Raw genomic sequence first — 14,686 nt, forward strand, 5'->3', positions numbered from 1 at the left:
CTTGGGATTTGTTTCCAATTGGAAAAGTCCAAAGGAAATTTGTGTAATCATCAAGAAACAGAATATAGTATTTATGTCCATTTGTACTTAGCACAGGCGACGTCCACAAATCACTATGAATAATATCGAATGGGGAAGTAGTATAAGAGACAGAATTGGTAAATGGTAACTTAACTTGTTTACCAAAGATGCAAGACTCACAGAGTTTAGACCCTAAAACGGGCTTACAAGAAATAGAATTTGATTTATTGAGAGAATGCAAAATATCGACACCGGGGTGTCCTAATCTATTATGCCATAAATTTGACGAAATTGCAGTAAACGAAGAATTAGTTGGGGGTTTTTGGCTTTGGCTCGACAGAGAGAGTGGGTAGAGATCCCCCGAGCTATTGTTCCTCATGATAACCTTCCCCGTCTGGAAATCCTTTACAGAAAAACCAAGTGAGTCAAATTCTACAGAGACGTTGTTATCACGAGTAAACCGACGAATAGATATAAGATTTTTAATGAGTTTGGGAGCATGTAGAACATTGTTCAGAAGTAAGGGTGGTAAGGGTGGTTTTAAGTTAGTTTTACCAATACCGCGAATCGGGATTTCCTGTCCACTCCCAACAATGATATTTTTAACACAACTTAAATTAGAATAAGGCGAGAGACTACCTGAGTTGGGTGTCATGTGTGAAGTTGCTCCCGAATCCATGTACCAAGTATCGTCAGGCGGAGTAAGGGATAAAGTGTGCATCGCCTGATTGATATCGGTTGCAACGTAACTTTGGGGCTGCTGCTGGCTCGTCTCAGCCATGTAGGCCTGCTGTGGCCGAGAACCGAGTACGCCTGCTCCTGCTGTCCGAGTGTGTTGCTGCTGATAGCCAGAACCGCGCCAGGAGGCGCCTTGTTGCTGTTGACCAGATGCGTGCCAGGGGGCGCTTTGCTGCTGCGGCCAGATCTGTTGTGTCGGGTAGGGACAAGGGGGTGCTGTCCAGCCCGCAGGCGCCCACTGTGCCCATTGCTGTTGGCCAGGAGGTGCCCAGAATTGCTGCTGCTGGTGGTATGTGCGGCTGGTGTTGCGACCGCGTCCTCTGCCGCGCTGGCTGCGTCCTCGGCCCTGGCCGGCCTGTTCCTGCGCGCTAGAGGTGCCCTGCTGCTGCTGCTGGCCGGTAGCACGGGCTGATTGGCTAGAGTTGTTTCCGCGGCCTTGGCTACGATCGTCCGAGGCAATAAAAGAGGTGTTTGTGTGGACGAATTCATCCTTCCTTGTTTCAACAAGGAGCAAATCAGATCTAGCATCGTAGAAAGATGGGAGAGGCTTCTTTTGACCTATTATGGTGGCGATTGTTTCGTAGTTTTCATTCAAACCCCCAAGTAGACGCAACACCAGTCGATTTTCAGAAACGGGGCAATCAACATTAGCAAGTTGATCCGCAATCATCTTCAATTCAGTGCAATAAGCACTCATGTTTGGGAAATCATTGAGACGAATTTGAGAAAACCTATTTTCAAGATACATAGCGCGAGAACCTGTGTTATCTTGAAATATATTCGCTAAACGTTCCCAAGCCTGAGCAGCCGTCATACCAGGTTTTTGGATCGTGTTTAGTAGATCCTTGGATATTGTTCCAAATATCCATTGCTTGACAAGGGCGTCAAGGCGTTTCCACAGAAGAGAGTCGGTCTCGGAAGATGTTGAAGGTGTTTCGGAGGCGTTGGGAGTTTTTGGTTTGAGATGTTCGTAAACATTGTGAATCAAGCAGTGGTTTTCGAGAAGGTCTGCCCAAGAGAGATATTCCTCGCTACCCATCTCTAGGGTGATAGGAATTATGGAGCGGAGATTGTTAACAGAGAAAGCAGAGTGGTATTGAGAAACAGACATGGTGGTGGGCGTCTGACTTTGATTGGAGGAGGAGTCTGAATTAGTAGGTGGGACAGACATTAGAAGTTTGTGCGTGAGGCAGCAAGGTGGGAGGAAGAGAAAAAAAAAATTCGATTGATGATCTTGAGAGGATCTTTACTCTGATACCATGATAGAGATTAATCCCATGGTTATTATTGATAAACAATGTTACAATATATACTAGTCAAAAGACTCTTAATAAGGTAAACCACTAATCTAGGAATCTAAACAAGGTAACCCACTAATCGAGGAATCTAAACAAGGTAACAAGATATATACAATATACTAATATTAATCTCCCTGGATCATCTAATAACCCGAGGAGGGAAAATGAGGTAGAGAAATATTGTGGAAATCTCCTTCGATCATTTAATCTCTCTCTAATGTTTAATCTCATTCTATATCATTGGCTAACTAAATCACTAGATCTAGGATCAAACATGTCTTTAACTGTGACATTCTACATATAGAGATGGAAGAAAGTCCAGGATACATCGTACCTAGAATTTTGACAATACACTAAGTGTCATCCCAAAAACTGATCGAAAATCCATCCTCACAATTAATTTGGACTGCTCGCGAAAACTCTTTCACATAAAATAAATTCTCTTTCAAATACTACACCTCGTTGGATGATTAGATATTTTGATGAACCAACTATACCAATTTTAACCTACTTACATCTCACTATCGATGTCCAAAGAATATTTGGCTCCGTTGCAAATCTATTACACCATTTTTTATAGAAAAACGGTATTAAAAAAACTAGATCTTGATTATACAATCTGCCTTATCTTTAAAATATTTAACTAATTCTAACTAATTAAATAACAAAATGATGAGTTAATGATCCTAATATAAATTTATACACTATTTTCTCTATTTTCACTGTCATACTTTTGAAAAGAATGAATAAAGAAAAAATATATATATATGTAAACATAAATAACAATATATTGTTAATGAGGATTAATCTATACTTACGATATTTATCCCTTTTCACTTTCAAGATTATATGCTTTTTTCCATGTGAGGAGGCCGTTTAAACCAAGAAGATGACAATTTGAAATTATAGAGATCTATATTAATTTCTCTAATTAAGACTATATAAATATTAAAATTGTCATCTATGTTAATTAATTATTTATAACATATATACCATAGAAAACGAGGGTTCAGAGTATCATAATGAGAAAAAAAAATAGATTTCCATATCTTCTTCTTATATCCCTGTCGTTTCAGATAAATGTTTTAGCATATTTTAATTGTTTATATAATTAAATTTAAAAAACCATTATCCTTTATTATTATTAACTTTCTTAATTTAGTGCACATATCTCCATTTTGAGATATTTTTTGTTTATTTATTTTTTTTAAATGAGAAATCAATAAATAAATAGTGAATAAAATAATAGCAGTCTGTGGGTTGATTAAATATGTATTTAATTTTGATGAAATTATTGTAATGTATGTCGGATTTAAATTATTTGCTCCGGCGATCATGGCGGATCTTGCCAACTATATACAGTTTCTGTATTTTTTAGGCAACTAGTTATTAAATTAGATACAGATTCTAGACAGTCAAATGGGGGACTGACTGTGACTAGGGGTGAGCAAACGGGTAAACCCAACCCGTATTACCCAACCCATATTCAACCCAAATTAAATTTACCCAACCCATAATTCAACCCATATTATTTACTAATATGGGTTGGGTATGGGTTGGGTTGAGTATGGGTTGGGTAACCCAAATTATTTTACTTTTATCTTTTTATTTAATATGTATTTGACTCATTTAACATATTTTTATTCGTTTAACACGTTTTTCACGTTTTTGACATTTTTAATACGTTTTTCACACGTTTAACACGTTTTGGCACGTTTAACACATTTTTGACACGTTGAACACGTTTTTCATGTTTTTGGCATGTTTAACACGTTTGACACGTTTTTGACACATTTGACACGTTTTTGACACGTTTGACACGTTTTTTACACGTTTGACACGTTTTTTACACGTTGTTTACACGTTTTGACACGTTTTTTCACGTTTTCGACACGTTTAACACATTTTGACACATTTTGACACGTTTAACACGTTTTAAAACGTTTAACACGTTTTGACACGTTGAACACGTTTTTCACGTTTTTGACATTTTTAACACGTTTGACACGTTTGACACGTTTTTGACACGTTTTTACACGTTTTTGACACGTTTTTTCACGTTTTCGACACGTTTAACACATTTTGACACATTTTTGACACGTTTAACACGTTTTAAAACGTTTAACACGTTTTGACACGTTTAACATGTCTTTCACATTTTTGACACGTTTCACACGTTTTTCACGTTTTTGGCACGTTTTGACACGTCTAACACGTTTTTCACGTTTTTGACACGTTTTGACACGTTTTCACGTTTTTGACACGTTTTCGACACGTTTAATACGTTTTTCACATTATTGACACGTTTCACACGTTTTTCACATTTTTGGCACGTTTAACACGTTTTGACACATATTCCACGTTTTTGGCACGTTTAACACGTTTTCCACATTTTTGGTACGTTTAACACGATTTTCACGTTTTTAGCATATTTTGATACGTTTAACACGTTTTTTACACGTTTAACATGTTTTTCACATTTTTGACACGTTTAATACGTTTTCACATGTTTGACATGTTTTCACATCAAACGTGTGAAAACGTATTAAACGTGTCAAAAATGCCAAAAACGTGTTAAACGTGACAAAAACGTGTTAAAATTTATCAAAACATGTTAACGTGCAAAAAAATATGTTAAACATGTCAAAAATATGTTAAATGTGTAAAACGTGTTAAAATGTCAAAAACGTGTTAAACGTGCCAAAAACGTAAAAATGTGTTAAACGTGTGAAAAACATGTTTTTAAGTGTGAAAACGTGTTAAAAATATTAAAAACGTGTTAAACGTGTGAAAAACATGTTACATATATAAAAAACGTATTAAAATGTCAAAAACTTGTTAAACGTGCCAAAAAACGTGAAAATCGTGTTAAACTTATCAAAAACGTGTTAAATATGTTTAAAATGGGTTAAACGTGCCAAAAACATGAAAATTGTGTTAAACCTATCAAAAACGTGTTAACGTGTTAAATATGTTAAAAACGTGTTAAACGTGCCAAAAACGTAAAAAAACGTGTTAAACTTGTCAAAACCTCGTTAAACGTATTAAACATGTCAAAAACGTGTTCAAAGTAACAAAAACGTGAAAAACGTGTTATTAGTGTGAAAATGTGTTAAACATGTCAAAAACGTGATAAACGTGTCAAAAATGTAAAAACGTGTCAAAAATGTGAAAACGTGTTAAACGTGTGAAAAACGTGTTAAACGTGTGAAAAACGTGTTAAACGTGTGAAAAACATGTTATAAGTGAAACGTGTTAAAAAAAATTATAAACGTGTTATATGCGTAGAAAACGTGTTAAACGTGTGAAAATATGTTAAACATGTCAAAAACGTGTTCGACTTAAAGTTGGAAGATGATTAGTTTATATTGAATTAATAATAGAGAATTAAACTAAATTCATATAATTTGGGTAATTTGGGTAACCCTAACCCAACCCAAATTAAACTCAACCCATACTTAACCCAACCCATACTCAACCCAACCCATATTAACCAACCCAAATTAATATTTTGGGTTTGGGTTAGGGTTGGGTTTGGGTAAACCCATATTATGCTCACCCCTAACTGTGACCGTGCTTCTCTATGATCATTGATTAATGATTAATTAAATAGTTTAATACATATAATTAAGGTTCTGATCCCGTACATATTATAAAAAAATCATAATAATTTTTTTACTTAGATTAGAAATTTCCATGATCTTAATTCTCACATGGAGCTTGATAACACAATTTCAAAAAAAAAAAAAATCAAATCAATATAGTACAAAATTAAATTCAAATTCTTATTGGGTATCTCACGAAGAATATCGATAATCTTTAATCCTAATTAATCAAAGTTTATGTCATAATGAGCTTTTCAAATCCCGGGTCATGCTTTGATTTGGTATTATAAATAACTTTTTCAATTTTTTTAACAAAAATTTCTTCGAAAAGAAAATGTTGTGGAGACATCCTCACTTCATTCATTTATAACAAAATCTAAAAATAGTAATAATAATGTATTTTCTTAATATAAAAAGGAAATAGTCACATGGGTTTCTTTTGTGTGTAAATTAATTAAGTCACATCTCATTATCTAGAACCTATCACATAATTAACATGAACATGTAGCAGAAATTCTGTGATTAATTAATACTATACACCACATGAAAACAAGAATCTCTATGCATGTGTATGTATATATATATGGGCTAAATATTACTACACAAACCAAAATAACTACCACTATACTCTATAAGTAGATCTCTAGCTAGCTTTGTTGAGCAACCATTTGATCATATTTATGGATTCAAACAAGTCTAACAAGATAAGCGACATTGTTAAGCTGCGACGCCTCCTTAAGAAATGGAAGAAAGCGAGTAATCATGACGATAATCCCGATATTAGTTATGTTAATAGTTCATCTGGTGGGGGTGGAAAGAGCATCAACAAGTTTCTTAAGAAGACTCTTTCATTCTCGGACTTGACTAGTAGTGGTAACAATAATGTCGATGATTTAGTTGATGTAGTGCCAAAAGGGTGTCTTGCGGTTTGTGTGGGGAAAGAGATGTTGATGAAGAGGTACATTATACCGACGGAGTACTTGAGCCACCATGAATTTAGGTTGCTTCTGCGAGAGGCGGAGGAGGAGTTTGGATTTCAACAAGGCGGAGTTCTTAGGATCCCATGTGAGCTCCCTTTCTTCGATAATATCTTGAAAATTGTTCAAGATCAGAAATCATGACAACCTTTTCTTATTACTTATGAATTACCATGCTTGGAAACACATTATATTTCTCTTTTTGTTTTTGTGAGAAATTGTCAATAAATTTCTAAATCTGACTAGATTTAGACGATAGATTTGACAAGATGTTCAAGTGAAGCCAATATCGACGTAGAGCGATAACACCCTTACTTGTTCAAGAGAAATGCGTTTTTACTATGAAACATCATGGTCAAACTTTTTTTTGACAACCTTGATGGAAGAAGATGTTCTTAATATATGCATTGTAGAAATGCAAGTCTTTATTTAATTTGATTTAATTATTGTGTTCAAGCTTATAAGATGGTGTTTATGTATGATTGAAGAGAGATTATGGTTGAGGTTGTTTCTTGTTCCTTTATAATCAATCTAAAGGTGTCATTAATTTTTTTTTGTTATTTTATTTTTGTTGTTGTTATCTTATGTCACTACAACAAAAAAGACTTTCGGCGACGCTTAAAAAGACTTCTGCCAACCCTTAAAAGCGTCGCTAAAAATATTACCGACACTTATTTATGCGTCGCCAGAAGCAGGGTGGGCGCAAGTTATAACAACGCTTAATTAAGCGTCGGTAAAATTAATTTAAGCGTTGCTAAAAGTCTTTTTAATTTTTAACCAATTCTTATATTATAATATTGATTTTTTTTTGACAATTTTTTATAATATATTTTTGTTTATTTTTTTAAATTAAATAATCATTAAAATTAATTATTTAATACTAATTATTAACATTTTTAATTATAACAAAATTAACATAAATTCTCTTAATCAAATATCTCATTTAATCAAATATCTAATTTAATCGTATAATAGTCAAAAAGATCTATAACAAACAAAATAGTTTTGAACAACAAAACTAAAATAGAAGACTGAAAATAGATAATTTTTATCTACTTGATCTTCTATTTGGGTCTCCGCTGCAATTATGTTAAAGAATAATCTTTTTAAGATTAGAAATAGAAAAAGTATATTGATGTGAATTAAATATAGACAATTTGAAAGAAATAAAACCTGGTTGTTGTGTCCACATTTTTACTTCTTGCAGATGACAACTTGAGGATGAATACTTCAATCAGTCATCAATACCATAAAAAAAAAAACAAAAACAGATGATTAATTTCCTTTAACAATATATAACTCAAACAAAAAGTATAAAACTCAGATCAACAATATAAGAAGAAACATCTAATACAAAAAGATAAGAGGAAGAATCACAATATCCTCTCATCTAATATTATACTTAGAGTTCTAACAATTTACTTCTAATAAAGAATATCGCAATAATAATAAAAAAACAAGACATAAAAAAGGTAGAAATATACCTTTAAGTAGATTCAATTTCGCATAAAGTGGAAGTTGTCTCGACAACTCCCTTATCAATCAACAAAAATTACAACTGGGAATTAAAGGAGTCCTGCCTTTCTGGGATGATTTTATGGAAAGAAGTAGAAAGAATGAGAAAAACAAAGGGTTCATTAGATTTCATCCAAGTTTAGATCTCATTGAATAGAAATAATGCAAGCCAATTGTTAAAGTATTACTTAAGTATGCTATATCACAAACATTACCTGTTGTAGGCTCATCAGCAAAAATGGCAGATGGGCTGCAATCATTTCGCATGCCATTGATAAACGTTTCTTTTCACCATCACTAATTCCCCGCACTTTTGCATCCCCAATACAGAAATCGGCACAACTGACCTTTAAAGTGAAATTCACACCAAGAAATTAAAGAAATATCATAAGTTGGCAAAAAAAAGGAAACTCAAAACTCTTTAATATTCAACTCCTTAGGAGATTAGATGCATACCAAACCGAGTTTAAACAAAAGATTATTGACATATTCATCCCTCTTTTCAATAGATATTATCTCCCGAAGTTGGAGCTCAGCTGTAAGAGACAACGTTTCTCGAACAGTCAGCTGTAAGAAGAACAAATCATCTTGTCTAACATACGCAAATCTGAAACCATAATGATAACATGATAAAAATGTTAAAATATATGAAGATGTGATTTATATTTATATAACCAAATCTTACTTGTATGCTTTGTTTGAAATTTGCCTGTCATTGATTTCAAAGGGAAACTATTTGAGGTTAGAATAAAAGAAGTTTTCCTCAATCTTCATGAAAAAAGATGCATACTATTAAATCTTAAGCTATTGTTATTTTCAAATTTGTCTCTAGTTGAATCACAAAGGTAAAAAAGATATTTCTGGATCAGGCTTCTTGCGAGGCACCACATCCCAACAAATATTTGGATTTTCTCTGCTCTTTCTGGTCCTAATAGAAATGAAACTATTACAGAGACCTGCAATTATCAAAATCATAAGAAATGTCAATAAGTATAAGAATGTTTAATGGTAATTAAACAAAACAATTATTTTATTTTTTTGGATCCAGATGAGAAACTTCTAATAAATTTGTGTTGACTAAGTTCTGTTTCCAAATATGATAAAAAAGAAAGTGTTTCCAAATGGTACGATAAACATGTAAGCTTTTGATGCATACCGCCTTCTCATTGGATGTACTGGACACAGCCCCTTTTACTCCTTTAGTAAGAGCCTGGTCAACCAACTTGGACAATGCAACTAAGAGAGACTAAATTTCAGTTAGGTTGTATTGTGAGTTAACAGTATCCATCTCCAGCATGTAACTTGTAATTTGGGATGTATATATTCAGTATAAATGCTAAGAGTAAGAGACAGTTATGTTGTCAATGATGGAAACGACAAAGGGAAAAGTTTGTTAAACCAACTTTTGGCACGATTCATATGTTAAAGCTTGAAATCTAATATAATCATTGGTAGATTGATATTTTTCCAAGGGATGTGATTATTCTTTAGTTTTGCGTAATAAGTTCAGAAGAAGATCATACTCTCTATAGAGGATGATATTGAAAAGATCTAGATGCAACTAAAATCCAAGGGTTTGTCTTTAAAGATTTAACAACACCTACTTTGCAACACCTGGCCAAAGAGGCAACAACTTCTTCTCAATAAAGACCATGAACAGTTCGGTCTTCCTCTTGTGAAGATAAGGAATAAATTCCTTTCTTTTAGTTTCATCCTTAGGAGCTTATCTGGCCAACTAATTTTGTTAAAGTACGTGTTGTCATCCTACCAAAACAAGAATGTACCAACTTATCATCAAAATGAACTTTTAATCATACATAATCTTTTGAACATTACTAAAGAGATAATTACCTTTCTTTTCCACCCCCAATCTTGAGAAATTCTCCGTATAAATCCACATCCCATATCACACCCAATTCCCTCTAAGAAAATACATTTCAATGCCATTATAAAATATTCACATACTCCTTCTCGGCCTTAACGAAGATAGACTCACCAAGATACAGCAACATCGAATGTACTAGCGGTTGAAAGAATGACTTGAAGACAATCAGAATGATCATAGTAAGCAGCATAGTGTAGGCATGTCCTTTTATTAATCGAGTCAAACATCAAAATCTGACAAAATTTTAACAAAAGAGAAAACGAGTCAAATCCGATTCCGCCGCTACAAAGAGGAATGAGATCAATCGATTGAGAGAGAGAAAGACATCTAGGTTATTACATTAGCTCCAGCTTCAATAAGCTTTTCTGCACAAGATATCTTCCCGTTCATTGCAGCCAACATCAATGGAGTCTAATAAAATTTATAGTTATAAACCTCAATGTTCTAAATAACAAAATTAATCTTGAACATAAGTATCTCGTTAACACAGATAAAAAGGTCATCTGTTTATAGCGATTCAACAAATCGGGATTGACAGATATCTCAATAAGCATGGTGACAATCTGAAATGGAATCCAAATCGAAAAAATCCAAAAGTATATACAAATGGATGAATAGATCAAGAAATAAAATGAACTAACCTCGATCTGGACATTGGCAGCAGCTATATGAAGAGCGGAGTGGCGATCGTTGACAGTAGTCTGATGGATGAGATCCGCATCTCTTTCCAGAAGAATCCACAGAGCCTCCAAGTCCTAATTGAAGATCGAGTCGGATAATGATGGGTCGCGGCGGCAGAAGAAGAAATTAGAGGAGATTAGAGGTCGCGGCGGCAGATGAAGGATGAGAAGATATCCGGCATAAAGAGGATCCTAGAGAGAGAAGTGAAAATGAAAGTTAAATGAGAAACGATCTCTATAACCCACTTATTTTAGAAATGACCCGTCCGAGCATATGACCCGCGAAATATATATATATATATATATATATATATATTTTTTTTTGTTATTTGTAAAGATTGTCATAAATATTAAAAAAGGTTGGCAAAAATATTTTATTGGTAAGACTTTTACCAACGCTTAATATGCGTGGGTAATTATTGGTCTTGGAAGGTATATTTTGTTGTAGTGTGTTTATATTATTGTAATGTTTGAATCTAGATAAAAACTATGTATGACAGCCAATTGTATATTGGAGTTAGGGTTATGCTTTCTTTTTGGAGGATAGCCTTGACTAATTCTTGGAATATATCCTATGTCTTAATGATTTGTCTAGCCTATTGGAAATAAGAGGTGGATATTAATCTTAAGTTCCTGGGTTCGAGCCCGTCATGCGGCAAGTTCTGCGCTTGGTTAAGTGTGTTTGTGGGCTACATATTTAGTCTGTTGTCCCATTTTTGAATGTCTTAATGATTTTAGCTTCTCGGGTTCTTTCTTAATTACATCAATTTATTTTGTTTCTTGTATTCAATGGATATTCTAAACAAATGTTATGTTATATAGATTTGTTATAAGAGAAAAAAAAGTTTACTCAACACGATTTAGGAGGATGGCCTCGATATTGATCTACTCAAAATATGGTAAAATATTAAAAGGTTTATAATTTTAAGGGTTAAATAAAAAGTTATGATTTGCAGTAATAATGAAGAAACATTTTTTTATGTATATAAAAACTTAAAATGTACTAATATTATGATAAGATAAAAAAATAATAATAATTTAAATTATAAGATATTTTAATTAATAAATTAAATGATATAATAGATGTGAGAATAGTGAAATGATATCTATATATATATAATATAATGATGTTTAATTTTTAAAGTGCACGGATTGTCGGGTCGAGAGTTGTGATTAATTTAGATATATATGTGAGAGTAAATGAATATGTGGGTCGAATTGTGGATTGACCCTCCCATCAACTTAAAACAGTTATGTATGTATTAACTATTAAACTTGTAATCTAACCAAAAAAACAATTATATATATATAAAATATTTAATTAAATTAAGATTAAATAATTTCAATCAAAAAATATCATCGGATGATAATCCAGAGTAAGTTAAAAATAACACTTAAAAAAATGGTAAGAGCTTCAATAGGAATATTTGTGAGGAGATAAATTACATTAGCTCACCACATTCCAAGCTCAAAAAGTTGTAAATAATATGTATAGTCGATTAATTTCATTTTTATAAGAAATTCATATTTAGTGTGACTTTTCAATGTGGGATATCACAATCTCACCAACTTAATCACGCAAAGTCTTCGTCGTTATTCCATTTGTAGTACTGGACTCCTCCGATTAGAACTCTAAAAGTGACCCATGTGGCACTCTGTTCCCGTAGGATTCAATAGGTGTTCTCCGTGGCACTTTGTTCCTAACACCGAGTCGTCTTTGATACCACATGTAATGCTCTGAATTCGGGTACTCTATCCGTGAGAAAATAAATTACAAATAGCTCTAATACTAATAGGTCACCAAAGTCCAAGCTCTAAAGATACATGTACGCGATAAAATCGTTCAACTTAGCTCGGTGTCTTACATCGTTTAATATACTATTATTTATATTTTAGGGGATTTATTCTTGAATGTATGATTGCAAAAGTAAATCAATAAAAATATATTTTATTGTTAATCCCATAATTAACTCTCTTTCGAATCTCATCTTAGATTGAGAATTTAATGGCAGGTTAACATATGTCTCTTTTAAATTTTTTGATTAAAAATAACCTTACGACTAAAGAGTCTAAAGAGTCGTCACCTAACTTTTTTACATTTAAGAAAATGATTTAGGTGATCAAAAATTTTTAATGAGTTCAGTGTTTGGTTACGTGTGAGAAATGTCTAAGAGTGTTATGTCCCACACGAAAATGGTCTTTACTAATACAATATTAGCATTTAAAAATATATATTTACACTTTACCTTTCAATTTTTTTTATCTTCTTTAACTTAATGATAATGATGATTATCCACATTTGTATGGATCATTTGATATTTTTTGTTTACAAATCATAAAATCATACTCATACAAGTATAAAGAAAATACAACAATTGAAAAATAATTTGTTTAAGATACCAATAAAACAAATTTGGCTAGCTGAAAAACAAAATTAAGTCAAAAATCTTAGCCCAAATCTTAAAAACACATTTTTACTCCATTCAGATTCATTTAGGGGTAAACAAAACCAAAAAAATCAAATAAATAGAACCGAACCAATGAAAAATTTACCGAAATAATTATAAATCAATCGATCCGAGTTCTGGTCGGTTCATAATTTCCTGTACCGACCATGACCGGTTCAGTTGACAGTTTATATAATAAAAACTGACGATTTAACCGACCGACCGCATATATATTGATAAATGTATGTCCTTACCAGTATATTTGATAGTGGTAAATGATGTACTTAATGTTTTCTTTTGTTCTTGTTTTTTCTTTATTAACTCATTTTGATTTAATTAATATTTTAATATATTTTTTTAGTTAAATATTTATTTTATTACTTAATTTATTAGAATTTTATTATAAAATTTAATTAATTTTTTTATTCTTTAATTTATTATATATATGTATATATTTATAAAATTTAACTATTTTTTTCATAATTTAATTTATTGTATTATATATATTTGTTATTTTTTAAACGATTAAATTGATAAAAACTCATTTTATAACCGAACCCATTTTATAACCGATCAAATCAAACCGATCTTTAACCGTCAACCGACGGATGAAGATTTTGAAAAACCGACACTAATGATTAAGGATGAATTTTTCAATGAAAAAATCGCCTGAACTACTTATATCCTACGTCCAATTGCACTTTTGCTCAATTAGTGGATTTGGGGATGCTGTCCTGGTTTGATCAAATTAGATGAGAAATTTGAATTTTAAAAATTGACCAATTTAAAAGAGAAATGATTGAGGGAGAGAATTTGAGGGAGAGAATGGGAAAGAAAATAATGTGGTACAATTTGATTAACCAAAAAAATAACAAAATTTCTTTTTTTTCTCTCTCTTTACCTTTTATCTTTTTACAAATGACACATCATTCCCTCCGTATTTTCTCCCTTATTCCCTCTCTATTTTCTCCCTTAAATTCCCTCCACCTATCATGCCTCAATTTAAAATTCGAAATAGAATGAGAAGAAAAAATAATTTAAACAATTTTGAAGAAATCAAAATTCTTTAAACCATTTTGACTGAGTCTACCTGAAATTTTGTTGAAAACTTGTTGTCATGAAATTGTCCATCCGCAGAATCCTCCAATAATTTTTTATCTTTAATACAAATAAATTCATTTATATATTAATTTTCATGTCTCCTATAAAAAAAATAATATATATTAATAACAAATAAATTTATTTATATATTAATTTTCTTACAACACCTATAAAATCAAAAATAAATATATTAATAATAAATAAATTCATTCAAAATTTCATTATATATCAACATCTTATTTATTTATATATTTTGGCCAATTCATAACTGAAAATAATTTTTTTAGGGATTAACAAGAAAAATTCTCAAAACTTAATTATTTGTTTGATAGTCTCAAAAATATATTAATAATTGGTTGAATTTTTTAATCTATTATCGATTTAAAATTCAAAATTAATTATTGTGTTGACATAACAAT

The 14,686-nt window shown here is 31.9% G+C and overlaps 2 protein-coding genes across 9 annotated transcripts; one reads left to right on the top strand and one right to left on the bottom strand.

The window, feature by feature from the left end:
* The first annotated feature begins 6,342 nt into the window (after window positions 1-6,342).
* Window positions 6,343-6,783, top strand: LOC124946228 (indole-3-acetic acid-induced protein ARG7-like). The gene has a single exon (XM_047486795.1). The coding sequence runs from the start codon at window positions 6,343-6,345 to the stop codon at window positions 6,781-6,783; it is 441 nt and encodes a 146-aa protein (XP_047342751.1).
* A 794-nt stretch (window positions 6,784-7,577) lies between these two features.
* LOC124910684 lies at window positions 7,578-10,918 on the bottom strand. Of its 8 annotated transcripts, XR_007096444.1 has the most exons (12): window positions 10,681-10,918; window positions 10,379-10,450; window positions 10,151-10,272; window positions 10,006-10,076; window positions 9,759-9,918; window positions 9,311-9,390; window positions 8,840-9,110; window positions 8,611-8,761; window positions 8,370-8,501; window positions 8,124-8,223; window positions 7,813-7,867; window positions 7,578-7,718 (listed from the first exon to the last, which is right to left on the bottom strand). XR_007096444.1 is itself a non-coding variant. In XM_047451360.1 (8 exons), exons 3-8 carry the CDS (start codon window positions 10,227-10,229, stop codon window positions 8,182-8,184), a joined length of 564 nt encoding a protein of 187 aa, XP_047307316.1. In that variant the 5' UTR covers window positions 10,230-10,272; window positions 10,379-10,450; window positions 10,681-10,918; the 3' UTR covers window positions 7,965-8,181. The 8 variants fall into 8 exon arrangements, 1 of the variants encoding a protein (XP_047307316.1); XR_007096445.1 differs by lacking the exon at window positions 9,311-9,390 and having other exon boundaries at window positions 8,611-8,721; XR_007096443.1 differs by lacking the exon at window positions 9,311-9,390.
* Between the last annotated feature and the right edge of the window lie 3,768 nt (window positions 10,919-14,686).

Source organism: Impatiens glandulifera, chromosome 7 (genome assembly GCF_907164915.1).
Source record: "Impatiens glandulifera chromosome 7, dImpGla2.1, whole genome shotgun sequence".
Taxonomy (NCBI): Eukaryota; Viridiplantae; Streptophyta; class Magnoliopsida; order Ericales; family Balsaminaceae; genus Impatiens; species Impatiens glandulifera.

What these genes read in the sequence shown, in the direction of transcription:
- LOC124910684 (XM_047451360.1), bottom strand. Translation starts at nt 10,229, where the DNA reads ATGCTGCTTACTATGATCATTCTGATTGTCTTCAAGTCATTCTTTCAA. An exon ending in ATTGGGGGTGGAAAAGAAAG is followed by an intron (nt 9,919 to 10,005) that starts GTAATTATCTCT and finishes TTGTTTTGGTAG; the next exon opens with GATGACAACACGTACTTTAA. An exon ending in TGCTGATGAGCCTACAACAG is followed by an intron (nt 8,224 to 8,369) that starts GTAATGTTTGTG and finishes AAATCATCCCAG; the next exon opens with AAAGGCAGGACTCCTTTAAT.
- LOC124946228 (XM_047486795.1), top strand. Translation starts at nt 6,343, where the DNA reads ATGGATTCAAACAAGTCTAACAAGATAAGCGACATTGTTAAGCTGCGA.